This window comes from Phyllostomus discolor, chromosome 9, assembly GCF_004126475.2.
Source record: "Phyllostomus discolor isolate MPI-MPIP mPhyDis1 chromosome 9, mPhyDis1.pri.v3, whole genome shotgun sequence".
Taxonomy (NCBI): domain Eukaryota; kingdom Metazoa; phylum Chordata; class Mammalia; order Chiroptera; family Phyllostomidae; genus Phyllostomus; species Phyllostomus discolor.
In genome coordinates, this window is record NC_040911.2 from 69,649,516 (window position 1) to 69,674,997 (window position 25,482).

General features: G+C 37.6%; 1 protein-coding gene across 1 annotated transcript in view; it reads right to left on the reverse strand.

Annotated features, from left to right (window-relative positions):
• The window catches only part of MACROD2 (mono-ADP ribosylhydrolase 2), a 2,132,804-nt gene that overhangs the window by 13,238 nt on the left and 2,094,084 nt on the right, over nt 1-25,482 (reverse strand). The window contains exon 16 of the mRNA XM_036009551.1: nt 2,099-2,176. Coding sequence (XP_035865444.1) covers nt 2,099-2,176 — 78 coding nt within the window. The remainder of the gene's footprint in view (nt 1-2,098; nt 2,177-25,482) is intronic.

Here is a 25,482-nt window from a genome sequence, read left to right on the forward strand (position 1 = left end):
TAGGAACCCATCTGTATCAGTGTACCAGCTGGTGTTGTTGTGAGAGGCTGTATTTGGCTTCAGTGAATTTTTTTTGAAGATTCTTTTAACATGCTTGCCCATTTCCTGATGGGTGATTTATGAGTGAACCAGCCCACACCACACTGAGTATTCAGCAGTTTTTGACCAAAATCAACATGACACCCATGCCTTCTCCCAAATCTTGCCTAATGTGACCTTTTTTTCTTTACCAAAATGAAAAAAGTCCTCAAAGGGAAAGTTTTGCTCATGTGGAAGAGGTGAAACAAAAAAGAGCAGAAGCACTAAAAGGCATCAAAATTGACAAGTTCAAAAACTGTTTTGAGCAGTGTGAAAAACATCTCAATAGGTATATTGCATCAAAATGGAGAGTACTTTGAAGATGACAAGTTTAAAAATATAAGAATAAATATACAATTTTTTATAAACTCTGGGTTTTTTTGGTCCCTCTTTGTACATGTACTTTTAATACTGCTCTACAAAGTTATTGTAAGTGCATCCATCTCAGTGTGGAAGCATGCAGAATAAAGTGTAGTAGAGCATTCATTTTCTGTTTCTTCCTCTAACCCAAGGGTCACTAATTTCAAAACCTACTATCCATGTTATTATACAGAGCATTCCATGATCAAATACATGTAGGAAAAGCAATTTTAAACCATGCTTTTTAAAAAATAATGTATTTATTTATTCTTAGAGAGAAGGGAAGTGAGGGAGAGAAACATCAATGTGTGAGAGATAAATTAATTGATTGCCTCTAGCTCACCCCCAACTGGGGACCTGGCCCACAACCCAGGCATGTACCCTGACCAGGAACCAAACCAGTGACCCTTCAGTTCAGAGGCCACCACTCAATCCACTGAGCTACACCAGCCAGTGAAAAACCATGTTAATAAATTTCTTTACAGCTGAGACTTCCGAGAGCCTATAATATACATGGTGAATCTCCAAATAAGGACTTAGTATTACTCACACTTATTTCCTTTTTATTCAATAAGCATTGTATGGGGTTGGTGTTCTTCAGAACATGCTTTGTAAAAATTTGTTAGGAACTGTATCTATGGAGGCAAAATGAGGTTGAACAAGTTTTGTTCAACTGAGTGTGAATAATGTGTGGTAGCTTTGAACGAATGGCTCTGGTATTTAAAAACATCATTCTTCTAGATAATGTTTGCCTATTAGTAAAAAAAATAGTTCATGAAAAAGGGCCTATAGCAGGCAGGCATACCCAGTACTATAGGAAACACTATGTAAAACCACCAAGTCACTTCTACCAGCAGCTGATTTTTTACCAGGGTCATTATCAACTCAAATTAATTTGCCCCCACCCCCTTTTTGGCTAAAATAACTCAAGCGGCAAGATACATATATACAGTTGATTACTGATCACTTCTGGTTCTCCTAAGCTTTGTGGGGGCAGTGGCAATTAAATATTTATTAAATAATGTGTGCTCAAGTAATAGTTTTTTTTTTTTTTTCAATGCAAGCAATGACATTTCAAAGGGTTTCTAGCAGGAATCAAGCAAGGTATGCTCATATTCCTGAGGTTCAGAATCTTCAAGCACCTTCAGAATGAGAAGTGGATAAAAAAATTCCTAAATATATTTCTAGGGTGTTTTTAAAGACTCAGAAAGTTTTTAGGGCCAAGATATTTGATGTGATGCAGTCAGATAAAGTGATACAGGTCCTAGAACAACCTTAGCCCAACCTCAAGCCAAGGCTCCAGAGTGTGGTTGAGGTTACAGTTGAACAAGCACTTTTTTTGCAGAAGTAAGTGGTATTTCTGTAACATTCACCAGCCAGACTTCATGCAGTCCAGTTTAGCCTCAGAATTACCCAGTGTGGCCTGATTTCTATGAGATATGAATAAACTGAAGCATATGCTGTTTTTTAAACTGAGCTGCAGTGTTTAAAGAAGGCTGACAATTTTATTAGTTCCCAGGAGAAAATGGTTTTTGAACTTGACCTTGTTCTAACTGAATATGCTAATTCATAGAATAAATGGCTCCCTTAATCCTAGATTACACACAGAAAATGTACCAGATTTGTAGGCTGCATGAGCTCAGAGTATTTAGAAACTTACCATCAAGACTTGTCGAGCTTTCTGTGTCACAGGAGCCTTTGCTTTTCACAGAAACTCTAGGCATGTCCTCACCTTGAGCTGGAAGAGTGAAAGAAGATAGCTTCTTGATTAATAAAAAATTAGAACAGTCTGACTGCCAATTGTTCTGTCACCCTCCATTGCTCTTATAAATTTAAAAATACTCCTGGGATTCAATTTCTTCTGTGGAAAAAGTTAAAGGAGGAAATAGTGGTTTGAGTTGCTGGGATACCTTAGTGCTGTCATCTTGAACATTTTCTAATTTGTGAGATAATCACATATAGACATATATACACAATTTTTTAAATTAGAAACCTGGTAGCATGAAAGCAGGGCAACTTGGTTTAATCAGAAAAACCTACAATTTAAATTTAGGAAAATTTGTATATGTGTGAGTTTATGCAGCTTAACCTTTGAAGAGAGAGGAAAAAAGAAAACCTACTTTGCCTTAGGCATGCCTGAAAGCAAAGCAGAAACATTCATTCTCCCAGCAGTGACTCCCCCCCCCCCCCCCCCCCCCCCCCGACACACAAGTGAATGGCTTAGTTGCTTCTCTAGGAGACCTCTCAGATGCTGCTATTTTGGATTGCTGAGAACCCAGTCTTTAGTTAATTTCCATAGTGACTGTGTCTATTTGCATGGCTTTGGAAGGCATGTCATCCATTCACTCTGAAGCTATATTATATCCTTACATGTAGGAGTAAAGGATTTTTTTTATTGTGACAAATTTTCCTGATGGTTAATATGCTCTACTTCTTAGTTAAGTAGCTATTATGTTTTCACAACTTGAAGAACCAGAGGATCTGAAAATCAGGATGCTCACAGAATTGGTTGAATATGGTCACAAAATAGAGGAAAAGGTGATGGCTATGAAAAGTGAAATACAGGAAAATGTACAGTGAACTAACAGTGAAAGGAAGGAAACTGGGACTCAAATCAACAATTTGGAACGGAAGAAAGAAAGAAAGAAACATTCAGCCAGAACAGAATGAAGAAATAAGAATTCAAAAAAATGAGGAGAGGCTTAGGAACCTCCAGGACATCTTTAAACGTTCCAATATCCAAATCATAGGGGTGCCAGAAGGAAAAGAGGAAGAGCAAGAAATTGAAAACTTATTTGAAAAAATAATGAATGAGAATTTTGCCAATCTGGCAAAGGAAATAGACTTCCAGGAAGTCCAGGAAGCTCAGAGGGTCCCAAGAGAGTGGGACACAAGGAAGCACACACCAAGGTACATCATAATTACATTACCCAAGATTAAAGATAAGGAGAGACTCTTAAAAGCAGAAAGAGTAAAGGAGAGCATTACCTACAAAGGAGTGTCTATGAGACTATCAGGTGATTTCTCAAAGAAACCTTGCAGGCAAGAAGTGCTTGGAAAGAAGTATTCCAAGTCATGAAAGGCAAGGACCTATATCCAAAATTGCTCTTCCCAGCAAAGCTATCATTTAGAATGGAAAAGCAGATAAAGTATTTCCCAGATAAGGTCAAGTTAAAGGAATTCACCATCACCTAGCCCTTATTACATGAAATATTAAAAGGACTTATCTAAGGAAAAGAAGGTAAAAAATATGAACAGTAAAATTACAACAAACTCACAGCTATTAACAACCGAACCTAAAAAACAAAAACAAACTAAGCAAACAACTAAAATAGGAACAGAATCATAGAAATGGAGATCGCATGGAGAATTATCAGTGGTAAAGTGGGAGGGTGAGAGAGGGGGAAAAGTTACAGAGAATAAGTAGCACAAATGTTAGGTAGAAAATAGACAGGGGGAGGTTCAGAATAGTATAGGAAACGTAGAAGTCAAAGAACTTATATGTACAACCCATGGACATGAACTAAAGGGGGGGAATGTAGGTAGTAAGGGATGTACAGGGTGAAGGGGAATGAAGGGGGGAAATGGGACAACTGTAATATCATACTCAATAAAATACATTTAAAAATAAAAATATACATACAGATAATATGCTGAAAAATTTATAATTTCATTTAGTTATTTCTGTAATTGTTTAAGCAGGAGATTAAATTTATTTTTATTACATGAGTACTTACTGAGCCTGCAGTATATTCAATTTGGTGTGCCTTTGAGTGAGAATGAAGCGAGGATGTGAGCCTGGGTGGATGGATGGTAGGGCTGACAGTACTTGAAGACATATAAAACAAGCAGATTTGAGGAAGATGAAGAAAGCCATTTTAGATTCGAAGTCTGAAGTGCTGGGTCATTTCAGTGGAAATGCTAAACAGAAACAGATTTTTGCACCCAGTGCTGAGGGAAAAAAATGCATTAGATGTGCGCATATTTGAAAGATATCAATATAGAAGTGACACTGATAATATGAGAGAAGTTAGGAAAGAGATAACACAGGAAGGAAAAAAGAGACTCATTGGCTCTCAAACACTTCCAGGACAATATGAAATAATTGTGTCTATGAGTTCTTTCCATTAGTTCCTGTGGATGAAGAAGGGAAAAGAAGACTTGAAAGTTCCAACTGGCCTTAACACTGTATCTTATCCTTTCTCACTCTACCAATTCTAGAAAGTAAACAATTTTTTAATTAGTCATCAACATATTCCTTAAAGACATAACTATAGTAGAAAACATCAATGGATTTCTCCAAACCTGAAAGAAGAAAATCTTTGCTAATTTTCCTTCAAAACACAGAATAACCAAAAAATGGAACTATTTAATGTTATCTAAACATTACAAATTTTGGATGAAAAAATACCATAAGCAATGTTTAAAAAAAGAAAGGTTGCCCTGGCTGGTGTGGCTCAGTAGATTGAGTGCCAGCCTGAGAACCAAAGGGTTGCTGGTTTGATTCCTAGTCAGGGCACATGCCTGGGTTGTGGGCTTGTTCCCAGTAGTGGGTACTTGAGAGGCAACAACACATTGATATTTCTCTCCCTCTCCTCCCTCCCTTCCCCTCTCTAAAAACAAATAAATCTTTTAAAAAGATAAAATAAAAAAGAGGTTACAAATTGAGAAAAAAATTTATACCTTTTATCATAGACAAAAGGTTAACATCTTTAATAAATAAAAAGTCTAAAAATAGAGATAAAAAGATCAAGAATCTTATAGAAAATTGAGCAAGAAATTTAACAATTGTTCATTAAAAATAAATAAATAAAAATGGCCTGTAGTCATGTGAATACATGACTCACTTTGCTAATAATGAAGGAAACAGAAATTAAAATCACATTAAAAAGGAATTTCTGCCTAAAGTGGACTACTATGATGTAGCCTAACCCTCTTACCAAGACTAGCTAGAAACACTGGAAAGGTTATACAAGACAATATTTTAAGGCACCAGAGAGTCATCAATGCAGCACACTCTTGAAGAGGTACAAAATAAAGTGACATTCCACATGTTCCAAGAAGTTGATCAGAACCTCCAGAAGTCTTAAGAGATTAGGAGGGGTGGGACGATAGGGAGGGGCAGAACTTGAAGGTCAAGGCCCACCAAGAAATAGGTGTCCTGATAAGTACTTTGAATTTTCTATGGAGTCTCTTGAAGGATTAAACTTTGGGGCCAGGGGTGAATTTGAAAAAGACCAGCTCTTTAAAAAAGTGAAGTCCATCAGCTTGGTTTCTTCAGATTGCTGAGCTGGGCAGTTGTGTATCTTTTAGCTAGCTTCTCTCTTGCAGGTCTCAGCTTTGAACAACAGAATCTTTGAAATATTGTTCTTATACACTTTCCTATTCTACCTTCACCTAAACCAGGATAAGCAGAGATCTTACCTGCTGGTTTTTTTCTACAAGGTCTTCTACTATTTGTGCCTTCTATTTTAGGCCTGGATGCAGCTGCTGCTGCTTGGGGCAGAGATAAAGAAAATGTTTTGGGGTTTTTTTTGTAGGTTGCTTAACGAATAATGAGGATCAGAATAAAGGTCTCTGATCTACTTCAAGGCAAAAACAAAAAATACCAAAAAGAAAAAAACCCCAAACTCCTCCACAAACAAAAACAACAACTGAAGTCCAACTTCTAATCAATTTAGTTGCTAATATGTTATAGTTCTCTGCTCTGTCTTACCTGATTTTCAAATGCAAAAATAAATCCTTTCTGGGAAAAGGTTAAACCACCCAGAGCCTCAGGTTAGCAGTACAGTGTTTTGCACAGAGTGTAGTGTTCTGCATTAAAAAAAGTTACCTGGCATTTCAAAAGAATCAGAATGAATCACTTAAAATCAAGACAATAAGATAACAGAGACATAAAAGAGATCCAGATATTACAGACACAACTTTAAAATGATTAATGTGTTTAAGAATTAAGTGCCAAAATAAAAATTTTTCATGGCAAAGAAGTTGGCTAGATTAATGGAAACTATTAAAAAGTCAGATGTAAATTTGAAAAGCAAAAAATATAAAATAATTGAAGTTAAAAATTCAATAGGTGAATTTGGCAGCAATTAGTCACAAGGAAGGAATTAGTAAACTGAAAGTTAGGTTAAAAGAAAAATAAACAATAAAGTACAGTTTTAAAAAAGACAAAAGGAGTTACTAAACATATAAGATAGGGCCTAACCTATATGTAATCTGGCAAAATCAGTATTTTAAAATATAATGGCTGATAATTTTTCCCAAATTACTAGAAGATGTCAAATCATGCTTGAAAAGTTTTATGATCCACAAGCAGGATTAATATAGAGCATACCCCACTGAAGCTAACCTATGTAAAACTGATGAAAATCAAGGTTTAAAAATATAAAATTATTTAGTGGACAAAAATCCATTAATTTCAAAAATAGTAACAATAGGACCTATAGATGACAACAAAAATAATGGAAGCCAGAAACAATGCAATGACATCTTGAAAGTGCCAAAAGAAAAAATATCCAATATAAATTTTTGTGCTTAACAAAAATTCTTTTAAATTTTAATTTATAATAAAACAATTTCATGGAAAAAAGTGAAATTGGTAATCAGTAGACCTACCCTGAAGGAACAGTTTTCACCACACCCCAAATAAATTCTGAATAGATTATAAAAGTAACTGTGAAAGGTAACAGAAAAAAGGCCTTCACATTGCAAAGCACTAACCATTAGGGAAAGACTGGAAATCTGGAAGGCATTAATCAGCATCGTTAGTTTATCAAAACACCAGTAAGAGTGTGCAAAATAAGCCAGTGTAAGCATACATCTGCAATATAGGCTATTTACAAAGGACTTTGCACTAAAACATTAAAAAATCAATATACAAAATAACATTGAAAACACAGGAAAACCAACAGGAAAAAAAAAAGACACAGATATGTCACAAAAGAGGACATTCTGATTGGTTACTTAATTTTCTGAATCATTTCTACCAAATCTTATAGTATTTAAAAGCTATGACTTTTTCACTATTAAAATGACTATAAAATGCTCTAACTTCTTATTTGTCTGGGAAACCATCAGAACTAGTTAACATGTAACATTATTGTTATTTTTATAAGAAATGATGACTGCAGAATGAAAATTAATGCCTAACACTATATAAGCATTACTTCTTGGACTTTCTCCTCAGGTTTGTGTTTTTGTAATGGTAGGATCTAGAAGTACTTGTCGATAATTCTTCCAGGAAATTGCTTTCAAAATCATTATAACCAATGGTAATAACCCTGGTGATATTACTGTGGAGGAATTTCTTTGACATCAAAGGTAACTTTCTATGTAATAGAAAGTTAGTCAATTAAACAATGCTCAATGGAAATTTAGCAGCATACAAAACACTTTTAAGAGCTGGGTGAGAAAGGAAGGAAGAAGTTGAAGAAAGTATAACCTGAAAGGCAAATCAGAGAGTAGTAAATATTTATGTTGCTGTCCTAAGTTTTGTTTTTTCAACTTAGTTATTTTATAACACAATACAGTCATATGAGAACTCTCAGGTTGTGCCACTACATTGGGACAGATTAGTATGAGATGCAATGGCAGGTTTGAGATCTGTGACAGAGAGAAAAATGCAGAAATCAAGGTTGTAGCTCTCTGTACACTGCTATATTCTAGGAGAAGAGTGAGGCATAGTTTGTTAGAACTGCCTTCAAAGACTTCAAAGACTCTCTAAGTATATTTGGTAGACATTACTCATTTATTTAAATTATGAGGGTGCATGATACATGCATATATGTGTGTATATATGGTATGAATAAATGACTATATGTGCATGCAGTGGCATACTTATGTGAATATGAATGTGCATGTGTGTATGCATATATAAAAGTATGTGTGTATTTGTGGTGTGTGTGGGGGTATCTCTGTGTGCATGTGTGTGTGTGTGTCTGTGGTGTTTTGGGAAAGAGAAAGAAGAGTGACAGACATTTGTTACCCTGACATGTATGGAACTAGTATTATCTTAATGGTTTTACCCCTGCTGAGCAATGTAACTAAGTGCCTCAGAGAAATGAGTCCATTTCACATAGACAACAGAATGTGATCAAAACAAAAATTGCATCTACAGCCTATTCATTTTAGTTTGCCTGTTCCTCCCCCCATTTTCATTGCTGCTACTTGAAACACAAACAAGAGATGCCTTTTAGGATTCTTAGCAGGAGGTTAAAAAAAGATACTGAAATAGAGTCTGGGACATTCAGTACTATTCTCATTTTAATTTACCAACTGTAACTGTCCTCCTCAAAGTCTTGATTACTGTATTCTTTGGTAACAGTTTCATTACATAAAATGTAATAAATTAAGCAGGTCTTCTCACAAAGAAAAGATACCACCCTGGCTGGTGTGGCTCAGTGCATTGAACACCAGCCTGAGAGCCAAAGGTCACTGGTTCCATTTCCAGCCAGGGAACCTGCCTGGGTTGCAGGCCAGGTCCCCAGTGAGGGGCATGCAAGAAGCAACCACACATTGATATTTCTCTCCCTCTCCTTTTCCCTCCTTTCCCCTTTCTCTAAAAAAATAAATAAAATCTTTAAAAAGAAAACAAGAAAAGAAAAGGTAGGAAGATGTATATGGAATGCAATTAACTGGATTTTTAATTACATAAACATGGAAAGATATTAGAGAATCTTCAAGTTTTTCTTTTCTGATTTGTATTGACAATAAATTCCATGCAACAAACAGAATTACAAACAATTATTTCCCAGAATGTGAATTTTATAGGTGTCATGACAGCTATAGACAGCAGGGCCTATATGGATTCAATTGTATTGAATTAAAGTGGTGTTGACTTAAAGAAGAATTCTTGAACCATCTTCAAAACTCTTGCCATATCTATGTTCCAACTTTACTATTAATGTAATGAATTAGGTAATTGTCCAGAAATGCTCTCTTCCTATCTTCTATCCCTATAGGAGTCCACTACATTGTCCCTTGACACTGGCTTGTCCGTGGAATTTGCTTTGGCCAATGGGATATTAGCAGAAGTTAGTTTAACAGAACCTTAAAATGAATCTTTACAGTTGAGGCTTTCCCTCTTGAGCTCCTGCCTTTTATCCCAAGAACATTCTTTATAGAACAGTTGATCCAAAGAGGATGAAACCTGAACTCAACTCACAACCTGACCTCTTTCCTAGCCCAGAGGATGTGCTTGATCCTCATATCCATGAACAAGAGAATAGGTGATGTTCTAAGGTCCAGAGATTGAAGAGGTTTTTTTTGTGTAGCAATATTTGAGCAGAGCTAAAATACTTGATAATACATTTTTAATTGCTTCTTCATTTTGTCTCATAGTGATACCAATAACCTGGCTAGACCTTGGGGAGAAAGGAGGGAACGCAGGAGGAGATGGTGAACCACTGGAGGCAGTAGTCAAGACTGCGTTATCCAGGTAACCAAGCTAGTGCCTTGTGAACACTACACCTCCAAGCAGGCCTGCCCTGCTTCTGGTGACAAATCATCTACCTCTGGGCAAGATGGTGGGAGAAGGAAGCATTATACTGAGCATGTGCAAGGTTAGTGAGTCAATTAAATAGGGGGAAAAGCCCTCCTACTTCCTTCTGGTACATGATTGAGGGTGGGACTGGGGAAAGGCAGGCACATGTGCCCTAGAGGTTGAAATGGCAGCAGGGGAAGGTGCTGTATGAAACTTTTCAGCCTAGCCTGAGGAAAAGAAGGAATTGGTTCCTCCCAGGGTACATGGACATTTGGGCATGTTGAGGAAGCACCTGGCCCCTCTCATACTTAAAACTGATTTAATCCCAAGGGAAGAAAAGGACACTCTCTTACCCACCTGGTGAACATATTGGCCAGTGCATTTGTGAGAGCTTGTGGCCCTGAAGCCACGTGGCCATTGGTTGCATTGACCCTACACACCATTCTGAGGAAGGAGCCTGAAGCTGGACAGCAACCAGGAACAAGTAAGCCAGCTAGATAATGGCTCAGCAGCTTCCTGTAGTTCCCAAAGGATGGTACTTGGAATAGGAAAAGGAATTCTGGATGTTGCCTTTGGTTTTGGTCTGGCTGAGGGGTGGGCTTTCTTCTGAGTTTCCAGAGGGAATGGGCTTTTGAGACAAGAGTCTGCTATTCTCCCAGACTGGACAACATTGAAAATCTTTTTCCTTTCTCACCAAGCTCTGCCTCTGGAATTTGCCTATTGGTAGTGGCAGGCAGCCAAACCTCCACTCTTGATTTGTGCCTTTTAACACATTTTAATAAATGTGTTGATTTGTGCCTTTTATCACATTTTGATAAATGTGTTAATTTTTACATGACCTAAATTGTCTTTAGGACTACAGATGGTGAATAGAAAAGATGGTGGCAGGTAGGAGGGAGCTGAACCCACTTGCTTGAGTATGCAACTGGGACACATAGCTGATCTTCTGAAGAACAGGGTGAACAGCCAAGAGAATCCAAGCTGATATGAAGTTTGGAAGCCAAAGGTTGCAGAGGATGCATAAAAATGGACAGCAAGGGGATTTTGTAGGTCAAAGGGATGGTCCCTGGGCCCTGCCCTGGAGACCACAGTAGTCACGGGAGCTTTGGAGGAGAGCTGGGTTAGTGATTGCAGCTCAGTGGTTCCCTCCCCTTTCAGAGTGGGGAAGTCATATATATGGATGTATAAAATCACTGAGGGGATAAAAAGGCAGTAAGTAACTGAGGGGATAAAAAGACACAGTGCCAGTGGTGTACCCTGGCTGGACTGGTAGTCACTGGCTAGGACTGTACCAGAGAAATTTGGGAGCTGGGTGACACCTGGATATGGGAGAAGAGATGGGCCGTGACTGGCCATAACCAGGATAGACCCTAGACTGGTCAGAGAGTTGGTCTGTGTGGAAAGCTGGGCATGTGTTAGGAAGAGCCACTGTACCCAAGGGAACCTCCCTCAAAAGAGGATCTAAGCCACTGTGCAAGGACTTGGCATGCATGGTGGCTGGGCAAGCAAGGTGGGAGGAATGGGGGTGCAATTTGCTCCCATTCAAGTCACCTCACAGATTGATCAAAGGGGATGGCAGGGGCTTGGAGAGGTAGCAGTGCCCAGAGAGACTTCTTTCAGTAGGGGAACAGAGCACCCCTGAAGGATTTCATGCATGTGTGCACACCCAGGCCAACAAAGAGGAAGGAGGAGAGGTATGATTTGCTCCCACTCAAAAGGTTACATGATGAGATGGATTATATGTGCCTGGCTGGCACATATGCCCAGAGTGGACAGTGCTGGCTGCATGGTGGACAGAAGGCATGGGCTGAAAGCTGGGCACCTGTGATTATTGTAGCCTAGACTGAGTCCCCTTCCTTGTGGAACCATAGGAAAGAAAAAAAATGGAGCCCAGCCCCTCTCAGCCTTCAGCATATGGAAGACCAGCAAAACACACATTGCAGGTTTAAAGTCAGCATAAGGCTTTTTTTCCAAGTGTAAGACAGTAAGACCTGGAGTTTTTTTGTGAAAAAAATGGAAACAAATTAAGAAAGAAGTCAGAAGGTAAACTCTAACAGCTGAGACAAATTTCACTTTGAACAGCAAACAAAACAAAGTGGGAGTTGTGAATACCAGTTAACCTGCTGGAGCAGAGAACCCACCAACAAAGGGGCTACCAACAGGTAAAGCCAAAGTACAATAATAGAGCCCACTCAAACAGAAGAAAGGGCAACCCTAGAACATCCAGACAAGGAGAGAAAAGAGGCTGCAGCCCTGAGTTCCACAGAATTCCTACCACAGAGTTCATACTGTGAAGACAGCTGACAAAGCAGAGCATCCAGAATCACAGAAACAAACAAAAAGAGTCACATAAAATGGAGTCAAACTATCAGATGTAGAATTCAAAAGAATGATTATAAAGGTGCTCAAGGAACTCACTGACAACTACAAGGAACTGAGGAAGAACTACAACAATATGAAAAAAGTAGAGACTATAAACAAGAACCAAGAAGAAATGAAGAATGCAATATCTGAAATAAAAATATACACTAGAAGGAATACAGAAGCAGCCTGGAAGAAGCAGATGACTAAATTATTGAGATGGAAGGCAAGGTAGAAAGAAATACCCAGGCAGATCAGCTTCATGAAAAAAGAATAAAAAAAAATATGAAGATAGCTTAAGGGAACTGTAAGCCAACATGAAATGCCACAACTTTTGAATCATAGGAATACCAGAAGGAGAAGAAAAGGAACAAGGGATAGAAACTTTGTTTGAAAGAATAATGACAGGAAACTTCCCAAACCTAGACAGGGGAAAAATCACACAAGTTCAGGAAGCACAGAGGGTTCCAATCAAGGTGAATCCAAAGAGGCCTACTCCAAGGCACATCATAATTAAAATGCCAAGTTTTAAAGACAAAGAGAGAATCTTAATAGCAGCAAGGGAGAAACAAGAAGTAACATACAAAGAAACTCCAATAAGGCTAGCAGCTGATTTCTCAACAGAAACACTACAAGACAGAAGGAAATGGCAAGGAATATTCCAAGTAATGAAAAGCAAAGTCCTGGAACCAAGACTACTCTACCCAGAAAGGTTCTCAATAAAAATGGAAGGTGAATGGAGGATTTTCCAAGATAAAAGAATGCTAAAAGAATACACCTCCACCAAATCAGTGCTGTAAGACATGCTAAAGGGACTGCTATGAGAAGAGGAAGAAAAAGAGTGAGTGAGTAAGAGAGAGAGAGAGAACTCAGATACAAAGGAGGAAAATGAATAAGTACCTATCAATAATAATCTTATATGTTAATGGATTAAATACTCCAATCAAAAGACAGAGGGTAGCTGAATGGATAACAAAACATGACCCACACACATGCTGCTTACAAGAGACTCACCTCAGAACAAAAGACCTACACAAGCTGAAAGTGAAGGGTTGGGAAAAAATATTCCAAGCAAATGGACAAGTAAAAGAGCTTGGGTAGCAATACTTATATCAGACAAAATACACTTCACAATAAAGGCCATAAAAAGAGACACAGAGGACACTGCAAAATACTCAAGAGAAGACTCCATCAAGAAGACATAAACATTATAAACATATATGCACCCAATGTAGGAGTACACAAATATATATGGAAAATCTTGGAGGACTTCAAGAAAGATATAGACAGCAACACATTTATACTAGGAGATATTAACACCCCACTGTCAAAAATGGATAGATCTTCAAAACAAAATAACAAGGATATTGCAGCACTGAACAATGTCCTAGAACTTAATTGATTTTATATATGATTTATATATGTGTGCATGTATACATATATATATATATATATATATAAACTTTCATCCCAAAGAAGCAAAATACACATTAATTTCAAATGCACGTGGAACATTTTCAAAGACAGATAACATGATAAGACAAAAAACAAGCCTCAACAAATTTGAGAAAACCAAAATCATATCAAGCATTTTCTCAGACTATAAGGGCCTGTAACTAGAAATCAACCTCAAGGGAAAAACTCAAAAATGCTCAAATCCATGGAGATTGAATACCATGCTATTAAACAATGAAGGGATTAATAATGAGATCAAGGAAGAAATAAAAAGTTTCTGGAGACAAATGCAAATGAACTCACAGTAGTCCACAACATATGGAACATAGTGAAATCAGTCCTGAGAGGGATGTTCATAGAAATAGAGGCCTACCTAAAAAAGATAGAAACATTTAAAATAAACAACCTAACCCTTCATCTACAAGAACTGGAGGAACAACAGCAAACAGAGCCTAGAGCAACTAGAAGGAAGGAAATAAACAAGATTAGAGCAGAATTAAATGACATAGAGACTAAAAGAACAATTCAAAAGATCAATAAATCCAGGAGCTGGTTCTTTGAAAAGACAAACAAAATGAACAAGCCTTCAGGCAGACTCATCAAAAGAAAAAGAGAGAAGACCCAAATAAATAATATCAGAAATGAAATAGGAGATATTACAACTGACACCACAGAAATACAAAGGACTGTAAGAAATTACTATGAAGAACTATATGCCAATAAATTTGAAAACCTAGGTGAAATGGACAAATTTCTAGAAACATATAATCTTCCACACTGAATGAAGAAACAGAAAGCCTGAACAGACTGATAACAGCTGGTGAAATCAAAGCTGTAATCAAAAAGTTCCTGGCACACAGGAGCCTTGAACTGGACAGTTTCACAGAAGAATTTTACAAAACATTTAAGGAAGAGCTAACCCTTATCCTTCACAGACTATTCCAAAAAATTCAAGCAGAGGAAAGACTCCTAAACTCTTTTTTTGAAGCCAGAATCATCCTAAGGCCAAAACCAGATAAAGACACACCAAAGTAGGAAACTATAGGCCATTATCTCTGGTGAACATAGATGCTAAAATCCTCAACAAAATATTGGAAAGCTGCATCCAGCAATGCATTAAAAGATCATATACTGTGATCAAGTGGGATTCGTCCCAGGGATGCCAGGGATGGTATAATCTTTGCAAATTAATAAATGTAATACATCACATAAACAAAAGGAAAGACAAAAATCACATGATCACATCAATAGATGCAGGAAAAGCATTTGATAAGGTACAGCACCCATTTATGATAAAAACATTCAGAAAGTGGGAGTACAGGGAGCATACCTAAACGTAACAAAGACCATATATAAGAGACCTACAGCCAACATCATACTCAATGGGCAAAAACTAAAAGCTTTCCCACTGAGATCAGGAACAAGATAAGGGTGCCTGCTTTTACCACTCCTAATCAACATAGTATTAGAAGTCCTAGCCACAGCAATCAGACAAGAAAAAGAAATAAAAGGCATCCAAATTGGAAAAGAGGAAACAAAACTGTCATTGTCTGCAGATGACATGATAGTGTACATAGAAAATCCTATAGACTCCACCAAAAAACTGCTCGACCTAATAAGTGAATTTTGTAAAACAGCAGGATACAAAGTCAACATTCAAAAATTGAAGGCATTTTTGCACACCAACAATGAAATATCAAAACAGAAATTAAAGAAAAAGTCTCATTTTCTATAGCAACAAGAAAAATAAAGTACCTAGGAATAAACCTAACCAAGGAGGTAAAATACCTGTACTCAGAAAACTACACAACACTGAAGAAAGAAATTAAGGAAGACACAAATAAATGGAAGCATATACTGTGTTCATGGATTGGAAGAATTAACATCATCAAATTGTCCAAACAACCCAATGCCATTTATAGATTCAATACAATCCCTATTAAAAAACTATGGCACATTTCACAGATAAAAAACAAACATTTCAAAAATTTATATGGAGCCATAAGTGACCCTGAATAACCATAGCAATTTTAAGAAAGAAGAACAAAGTAGGAGGGATCACCCTACCTGGCATCAAACTATATTACAAGGCCATGATAATAAAAAATAGTCTGGTATTGGCATAAGAACACATAGATCAATGGAACAGAATAGAGAGCCCAGAAATAACCTAAGGCTCTATGGTCAGTTAATATTCGACAAAGGGGGAAGATGCATAAAATAGAGTAAAAATAGCCTCTTCAGCAAATGGTGTTCAGAGATATGTACAGCTACATGTAAAAAAAAGAAACTTGATCACCAACATACACCATACACAAAAATAAACTCAAGGTAGATAAAAGACTTAAATATTAGTCATGACATCATGAAGTTCTAGAGGAAAATATAGGCAAGAAAATCTCAGATATTCCATGCAGCAACATTTTCATTGATACGTCCTCTAGAACAAGGGACATATAAGAAAGAATAAACAAATGAGACCTCATTAACATAAAGGGTTTCTGCACTGCTAAAGAAAACATCAGCAAAATGAAAAGGGAACCAGCTCTATGGGAAAATATATTAGCAAATAATACCTGAGACAAGGGTTTAGTCTCTAAAATATATAAAGAATTCTCACGACTCCACTCCAGGAAGACAAACAACCCAATTAAAAATGGGCAAAGGACCTGAACACACACTTCTCCAAGGAGGACATACAGAGGGCCCACAGACATGTAAAGGATGCTCAGCATCACTAGCTATCAGAGTGATACAAATTAAAACCACAGTGAGATACCACTTCACACTGGTCAGAATGGCCATTATAAACAAATCGATAAACAATAAGTGCTGGTGAGGATGTGGAGAAGAGAACCCTAGTACACTGTTGGTGGGAATGCAGGCTGGTGCAGCCACTGTGGAATACAGTATGGGATTTCCTCAGGAAACTAAAAATGGATCTGCCTTTTGACCTGGCAATTCCACTGCTGGGATTATACCCTAAAAATCCTGAAACTTCAATTCAAAAGAACCTATGCCCTCCAATATTCATAGCAGCACAATAGACAAATGTTGGAAGAAACCTAAGTTCCCATCAATAAATAAGTGAATGAAAAAATCTTGACACATTTACATAATGGAGTACTACACAGCAGAAAGAAAAAAATGAGCTTCTACCCTGTGCAACAGCATGGATGGATCTAGAAAGCATTATGCTAAGTGAAATAAGCCAGGTGGTGAACGACAAATACCATCTGATCTGACCCATAAGTGGAACTAATTAACAAAACAAACAAGCAAAATATAATCAGAGACATTGAGATAAAGAACAAACTGATAGTAACCAGAGGGGATGGGGTGGGGGGTAATGGAAGTAAAAATGGGGAGGGTCATCAAGGAACATGTATAAAGGGCCCATGGACAAAGCCAAAGGTGGATAGGATTGAGGGTAGGAGGTGGGGATGGATGGTGTGGGGGGGCATTGGTGACAGGAAAATGGAGACAACTCTATTGGAACAATAATTAAAAATGAAAATGTAATCTCAGAATTGTTTTAAAGATTAAAAAAGACATATAGATGGTGCATGTATGAAATTTTGAGAAATACCAAATTAATATATACAGAGATGAGAAGTCTCTTCACAGGCTAAATGCTGCTGATTTTATAATTGTACTGAAATGGAAGATAACTGGTCTCAGAATTTGGGGTATTTGTGACATACATTTAACTTACAAGCTCATTTGGAAAGAGGCTATTATTCCACATGCATAGACATCAATTTGTGTTCTTTTTTTACATACTGATTGTTAGGAGAGATGAGCCCAATTAGAACTTACTTTACCTTAGCCTGCCAAGTTCACTTTCTAGGTATAGAATCCAAGTGCAACTAAGTGAAAAGAGATCAAAGACCAATTTATGGAGGAAGAACGGAATGCCACTGAAAATACAGGGCTTGAAAAGAAGTTGAGTTGTTTTGTTATACTGTATTGTAATATTTCTCCACAAACTGCTCTTTATAGTCAAGTCACCAAAACTATCTAAAATTATCTTAAAAGTCACTCTTTTAAATGATGTGGTTGCAAAGTCTATAAACTCATTATATTTAATCTCAAAAAGAAAATTCCAGTCCTTGGTAATGGCATGGGCTTATCTATTTATATAGCTGCTTCAATGGCATACAGGTTTCATATCCATGTATTTTATAACAATACATAAGGGTCCAGGGGGTAAACTCCTAGTCTTGGGAAAATTCATCTGAAGTGAAGGGAGGCAATATTTAATCAGGCAGTATTTAACAAACTCGATCACTCATTCTCCTTTAAAAAATGCCACACAACAATCACAAGTCCTGCCTCTCTAGGTTCCTTTTCTCCACTGATATGCCTTTGTTTTGTTTTTGTAATTCTTTTTCCTGTTACCCAGGATAGAATCTGAACCTCCGGAATGCCCAGTTATGGACGCCTTTCTCAGAAGTGTCACTACCAGTGACAGGGGATGGATTGAGCTCTTTGGAGCTGGGCAAAGCTGGTTTCAAATCTAAGCTCTGGATTTCTGTTTGTGTGACCTTGAGCAAGTCCTGCTCACATCCACAGTCTCAGTATTTTTACTTATGGATGGAGGTAATGATATTTCCCTCATAACATATGAGGATCAAAAGAGATAATGACTGATTGTAGTAAATGCTTGATTAATATTTATTGGCTGAGAGAAAGTAAATATCCATTTCTGAGTATCTTTAGAATTTAGCACATAAACTTAAACTTAGTTGAATCACCTCATTGCATCTTTTAAAAATTTATCACATTTCTTTCCTCTCTGGTATCATTCATTCATTCATTTATCCAGCCATTATTTATGTTGAGTCCCTGCTTTGCATGAAGCTTAATTAAAAGAAATGAATGAAATAGAGGTCTGGCTTAGGGGGATTAAATCTCAAAGAAGAAAGCATTGTTGTTTAGGAGTATTTTTCTTTTATTACTTTTTGCCCATAATTAGCCTTGTTGCATTCTCGACAAAGAACAAATATGTATCAAAAATAAAATATTACACATTTCTCTTTTTCTGGCTTTGGAACATTCCAATTTGCTAAGTTAAGACATTCATTCCAACTTGCTAAAGGTAAGTTGGTCCAAAGTATTTCATAAAAATACTTTGTAAAGTATGTAAATTTTCCTAAGATATTTTTCTTTCAGTCTTTATGTTTTTTGTTGGAAATAGGTGGTTTTAATTACAAGGGTTAAAAAATGAATTTTTTTTTTTTGGTCAAAAGCTAATGCTTAAATTCTTTGACCACTCTGCTTAAATTAAATCACATGCTTTTAACCCAGGGTCCTGCATTTCAAAGGCATTTTCACTTTCACTTACCTTTAGCCATGTAACTGTGCAGATTCTTCCTCTCCTGTTTTTCCTTTTCCTTTCTCTTTTCCTTTCTCCCTTCCCCCTTTCATTCCCTTCTCTCTCCCTCCCTTTCTTCATCCCTCTTTTTTGTCATTTGTTTTGATATTTTACCAATTTTTCTATTTAGTTGTTGATTTTGTCTTTATTGACTTTTATATATTCTTTATAAATTAAGAAAGTTAACTCTATCTGTGTCAAATACGTTGCAAACATTTATTTTCTCCTGAAATACCATGTCTTGATTCTCTTCAACACACACTAAACAAATTTGATTATGCTTCCTTTTAAAAGTTTTAGATATTTTTTAAAGTATATTTTATTCATTATGCTGTTACATTTGTCCCAATTTTTTTCCTCCCCTTTATTCCACCCCCACCCTTCAGCATTCCCTCTGTCCCTTAGTTGTCCATGGGTTGTACATATAAGTTCTTTGGCTTCTTCATTTCCTGTATTATTCTTAACCTCCCCCTGTCTGTTTTATACCTATCATTTACAATTCTTATTCCCTGTACCATTTCTTCCATTCTCTCCCTCCTCCTTCGCACTGATAACCCCTCCATGGGATCTCCATTTCTGTGATTCTGTTCTGGTTCTGGTTGTTTGCTAGTTTGTTTTTGTCTTTTAGGTTCAGTTGCTGATAGTTGTGAATTTGTTGTCATTTTACTGTTCATAGTTTTTTATCTTTTTCTATTTCTTAGATAAGTCCTTTTAACATTTCATTTAATAAGGGCTGGGTGATGATAAAGTCCTTTAACTTGAGTTTATCTGGGAAGCACTTTATCTGCCCTTCCATTCTAAATGATAGCTTTGCTGGATAGAGTAATCTTGGATGTTGGTCCTTGGCTTTCAGGACTTCGAATACGTCTTCCCAGCCCCTTCTTGCCTGTAAAGTTTCTTTAGACATATCAGCTGATAGTTTCAGAGGCACTCCTTTGTAGGTAATGTTCTCCTTTCCTCTTTCTGCTTTTAAGACTCTCTCCTTATCTTTAATCTTGGGTAGCTTAATGATGATGTGCCTTGGTGTATTTCTTCTTGAATCCAATTTTTTGGGGACTCTATGAGCTTCTTGGACTTCCTGGAATTCTATTCCCTCCACCAGACTGGGGAAGTTTTCTTTCATTATTTGTTCAAATAAGTTTTCAATGTCTTGCTCCTCCTCTTCCCCTTCTGGCACCCCTGTGATTAGAATATTGGAGAGTTTAAAGTTGTCCTAGAGGATCCTCACCTCTCTTCATTTTTTTGAATTCTTGTTTCTTTATTCTGTTCAGATTGGATGTTTATTTCTTCTTCTATTCCAAAGCATCCTCACCTCTCTTCATTTTTTGAATTCTTCTTTCTTCATTCTGTTCAGATTGGATGTTTATTTCTTCTTCTATTCCAAAGCATTGATTTGAGTCCCAATTCCCTTCCCTTCGCTGTTGGCTCCCTATATATTTTCCTTTATTTCACTTTGCATAGCCTTCATTTCGTCCTTCATTTTGTGACTGAACTCAATAATGTGAACATCCTGATTACCAGTGTTTTGAACTCTGCATGTGATGGGTTGGCTATCTCCTCCTTGCCTAATTCTTTTCCTTGAGTTTTGATTTGTTCTTTCATTTGTGCCATATTTCTTTGTTTATGCATACTTGTTACATTGTAAGGGTACTCACCAGAGCAGGGCAACCTGCCATGTTGCACTGTGGCACTGTCTGTGGTGGGGGAGGGGTTAGAGATGGAACAGTGCTGCTTGCTGGGCTCTCACCCCACTTTTTGCCACTCCCTTCACTTCCCACAAGTGGATTATGCCCTCTCAGGTGCTGATTCCCAGGTGAGTGGTTTTATGTTTGTTCTAGGACCTTGTGATCCTCTCCAACAGATTCTCCTGTGAGACTGCCAGTTTCTCTTGCCTTCACAACCCCCACAGATTTTACAGCCAGAGGATTTGAGTCTTAGTTTTCCATGCTGAAACTCTGGGTTTCAGGGTCTGTCTTGATCCCTAGTTGTTCCTCCTGGCTTATCCTCACATTAATGTGGGGCCACCCAGTCCACCAGGCCCCTCCTCCTCACCCACACTGTCTGCTGCTTTGCAGCATGTCCTCCCCACCCCAGGTGCCTGTCTCTGTTCCTCCTACCAGTCTCGGTGAATGTTTCTTTAACTTCTTGGTTGTAGGAATTCCCTGTGGAATTCCCTGTTGATTTTCTGGCAGTTGGTTCTTTTTATGTTTTTACATTGGTTGTTATCCTTTTTTTGGTCGTGCGAGGAAGCAAAGTGTTTCTACCTATGCCTCCATCTTAGCTGGAAGTTTCCCAGTTTTAGATAATTTTTAAAATGGCTTCTAGGTGCCAAGATAGCTATAACATTCCTTCTTTTTTCAAATATATTAGCTTATTAAAGATGTATTTTCAGGGCGAGACTTAGCTATTGATTTTTGGAACAATTAAATTTTCCCTTCATCTTAGGGAATTTTCCTTTCTATATGTGATTTCTAAATTTCAGGAACGCCAATTCTTCCCACATAGGACAGTTTATTTGTTCTCTTTTCCATATAAATTACATTTCCTCTAATTGTTTTAGGCTTTCTGTGTTCATTTTCACTGTGATAATCTGAAGGCCCTTTTTATTTTTCAGTAAATTTGGTCTTTGCTGTACATAGTTAATGTGTATCTCTAATGATTAAAAAGTTATCTTTCTGGTTCTTACCAATATGAATGAACTATGCCATTTTACTAACTTATCTTTAAACTCTTTAATGTTCTTTACAAATTTTCTACAGTAGTCATAGAAGATTTAAATCTTATTCTCAGATTATGTTTTCTTCCATAATAAATCCTTCACCTTTCCTTTGCTGACTCACATGCTTCCTTCCTTCCCATGTTTTCTCTCTGTCTCTCACTTACGGCTTCCATGTGCTTGCATGGCACATGTCAGCAAGCGACTCCTCACAGTATGTGTGGTATGTTGGTCCTTCAGGAGCCACCTTGGGAAACCGTTTTCTTTTGGGAGTTTCCTTTGGGAGGGGTAAAGTAGCCAGAACATTAACTACATTAATTGTGGTAAATTTCTTACTGGGCATGTCCCATGCCCAGCCCCAGTTCACAGCACTTTATCTGCAGTGTTGCCTGTCACAGTGGAAGGCCATCAGTGGGGTTTAGATAGTTTTTTCAACTCATCAGGAGACTTAGAACTTTCTTTCCAAGAGCAAGAAAGTCAGCCTGGGAGGTTCCCTGTTCTCTTTTGCTGTTTCTCTCTTAGCCTACCAAATCAAAAAATGATAATAAATCCTCTACAAACTTTATCTAGATTCTTCAGAAAGGAAACAGGGCTCCTTCTTCATGGATGCTCCACCTAGGCCTTCCAAGTACTTCCTCACCTGCTTCTTGCTCACTTCAAAGATCTTCCCTTATTTATTTCCTCTTTTGTTTTTTATTTGGTGAAATGCCTGTGTTTTGCTAGAGGTAATTAGTTCTAGGCATTTGTTATTGATCTGCGTTTTGCTCTCCCATTTTCCTCCCAGCAGGAGATAGAAAAATGGAGAATTACAGAGGATTTTCCTGCCTCTTTGGGAAAGGTAGAATAAAAAGTGTTCATGTCTAACTTCATGTACTTGCAGAAATTCCCTGGCTGCTCCTTTCCCAGTTAGGCAGGTAAATGGTAGCTACTATGAATAAAATTTTATTCAGGATTATTTCTGAGCCTGGTGGTGTTAGGGGGTAGGTTGGGGCAACACCAGGCTCATGCCTTCTGCATTTCTAGAAATGTGTCTTTGCTTTTGCTAGCCACCAGCTGGTTCTTTTGTCTAATTACTGGTTTTTATTCTTCATTTGTTGTTTTACCTATCTATTTTCATATTGTTGTGCCTGGAGGAGAGCAAGATTTGAAATCTGACTTCACACCAGAATCTTAAAGCCAAGACCAGGTGCCTAAACTTCTTTGATTTGAGTAACTGGGTATTTCCTATGGGTGCTACCCTGGCCTTTTGTCAGCAGCTAGTATCAGGTAAATCTATCAAAAATAGTTCTGATCAGACTTCATGCTATAGATTGAATATTTGTGTCCTCCAAAAATTCATATGTTGGGACCCTAAAACCCAATGTAATTATATTTAGGTTGCATAATGATAGGATCTGCATGGAGGTGATTAGGTTAAATGAGTTCACAACGATGAGGCTCTAATCTGGTAGGTCCATGGCCTTATAAGATGAGAAGAAAAGAGAGATCTCTCTCCTGCTATGTGAGAATACAATGAGGGAAGTCATGTATGGGCGAGGAAGAGAGTCCCCACCAGAAACCAAATTGGCCAGCACCTTGATCTTAGACTTCCCAGCTTCTGGAACCGTAAGACAATAAATTTCCATTGTTTAAGCCACCTACTCTACTACATTTTGTTATGCCAGCCTGAGCAGACTGATACAGTTGACTTACATTTAATTCATATTGCAAACCATCTGTCCATTATATAATCCATTTCCCCACCAAAAACAAAACAAAACAAAACAAAAACTCAATGCTAAAGTTTCTACTTGATCACTCTACCTCTCTTTATAACTGACAAACACCATACACATATGCCCATGGCTTCCTCTCCAAAGTCAAATAATGAATGGTTAAGCTGACAGGATGGTACTGGTGGAAAAGTTTTAAGTTTCTACAAAACATCCTTTCCATGGAAACACCCATCTTCATGTATTAATTGGGGATATTTTACCCTAATCACAATCAGAAGCTGTCCTTAGTAGGAAATGAAAGGCAGTGGTAACTGGTGGTGGGCATGGATCCCAATATACATTAATTCTTCTTTTATGTTTAACCAGATAATGAGCCTCTATGTAGTCACTCTGAGAATGATGTATGATTGGATACAAAATTAATGAATGCCTGCCTTCATGGAGTTTGCAAGCTAGTGCCTCTGTGTGTGTGCACATGTGTATGTATGTGTGAGAGAGAGAGAGAGAGAAAGCACTAACCACACACAAGCAAAGTGACAAGGGCCATGGTTTGAACCAGTAACTGTGGAGGGACAAAGGATACAGTGATTCACCTTTTCCAATGCAGGTGAAGAAAAATTTTGCAGGAAACGGAGATGATATGTAAGCTGGAACTGGATGACAGTCAGTTGCAACTGTTCTGCACTCATACCAAGTATGTGGACAGGTAGAAATATATTTTTTTTGTGTATAAAACATGTGGAGGACCCAGTTTAGCATCTTCAACTTGACTACCTTGGGCCCTTTTTCTCTTTCTCGATCCTGCCTTTCTGGTTGTACTGCTCCCACAGAAATCTAAAAGGCTATTCCACCCCCTCTGTATGTGATCACAGCTATTGAAGCCTTCTCAGGTGTTGTCACGTTAGGCTTAACTGAACAGGCTTCTGATCACATTCTACATGTCTGACTTTTTCTTTTCTTCTTCTATGCCCCAATTAAGCATCTAATTCTCATTCAACCTCATTATGCATTCCCCATCTCCTTCAGGGCCTGGTAGGAATGAAGACTACAAGGCGGCCCTTCTCAGCTGGGGGCTGCCAGAGCTGGTCTCAGATCACAGACTTTTCAGCAGGAACAATACAAATTGGGTGTCTCTCAAACTTCCCCACATACCATCACACACCCTTTGTGGCTTTTGTCTCTCTACAGCAACCAGATAAATCTGTACACAGCAGGGTCCCAGTGAACACAGGGATATGTATTTTTTTTTCCCACAGGAGTCTCTTGATTCTTTCACTCTAATAGGGTTTTAACTATGTAAGGAGCCACAGTGGGGCAGCTTTGGGCTTTTCAATGGTTCTTTATGTGGAATCTTTCATAAGGAAGAAACTTACTGCTAGAAATAACCAAAGCTGGATTCTCACCAACTTGATCATACTCTTAAAACTCCTGAAATAATGTACTTTTGACTGCTTGGATTGAAATCCTGCATGATTTTGTATATAGTTCTTTAACCAAAGGATAATTTAATCCTATACATTTTAAATAATAGGTTCTTCAATTATTTCCACCAGATTTTCCCTCTTTGTATGTTACATTTTCCTTAAAAAGCATAATTTACTCTGAACATTTAATAAAATCTAGTGCATCATCTTTGTCCATGGTGAAAGTACTAGAAATCTATACACAGGAAGAAAGCTGCATTCAAGAAATAACAAGCAGTTTTATAGAACCACCGTCATCTGTGGGCTTTGAACTGGAAGTAAGTGTGATTAGTTCTGCTAAGCTATTCCATTTCTGGTCTTGGTCCCTCAACACCATTTCGATTCAAAGAAAACTGATAGAATTTTTCCTACTAAGAAAAGTTTTCAAACACTCCTGGTTTTAAATGAAAGTTCATTTCCATTCAGCTTTTCTTCACAAAGCCCTATTACAGATACCAGGATCTTAATCTTTG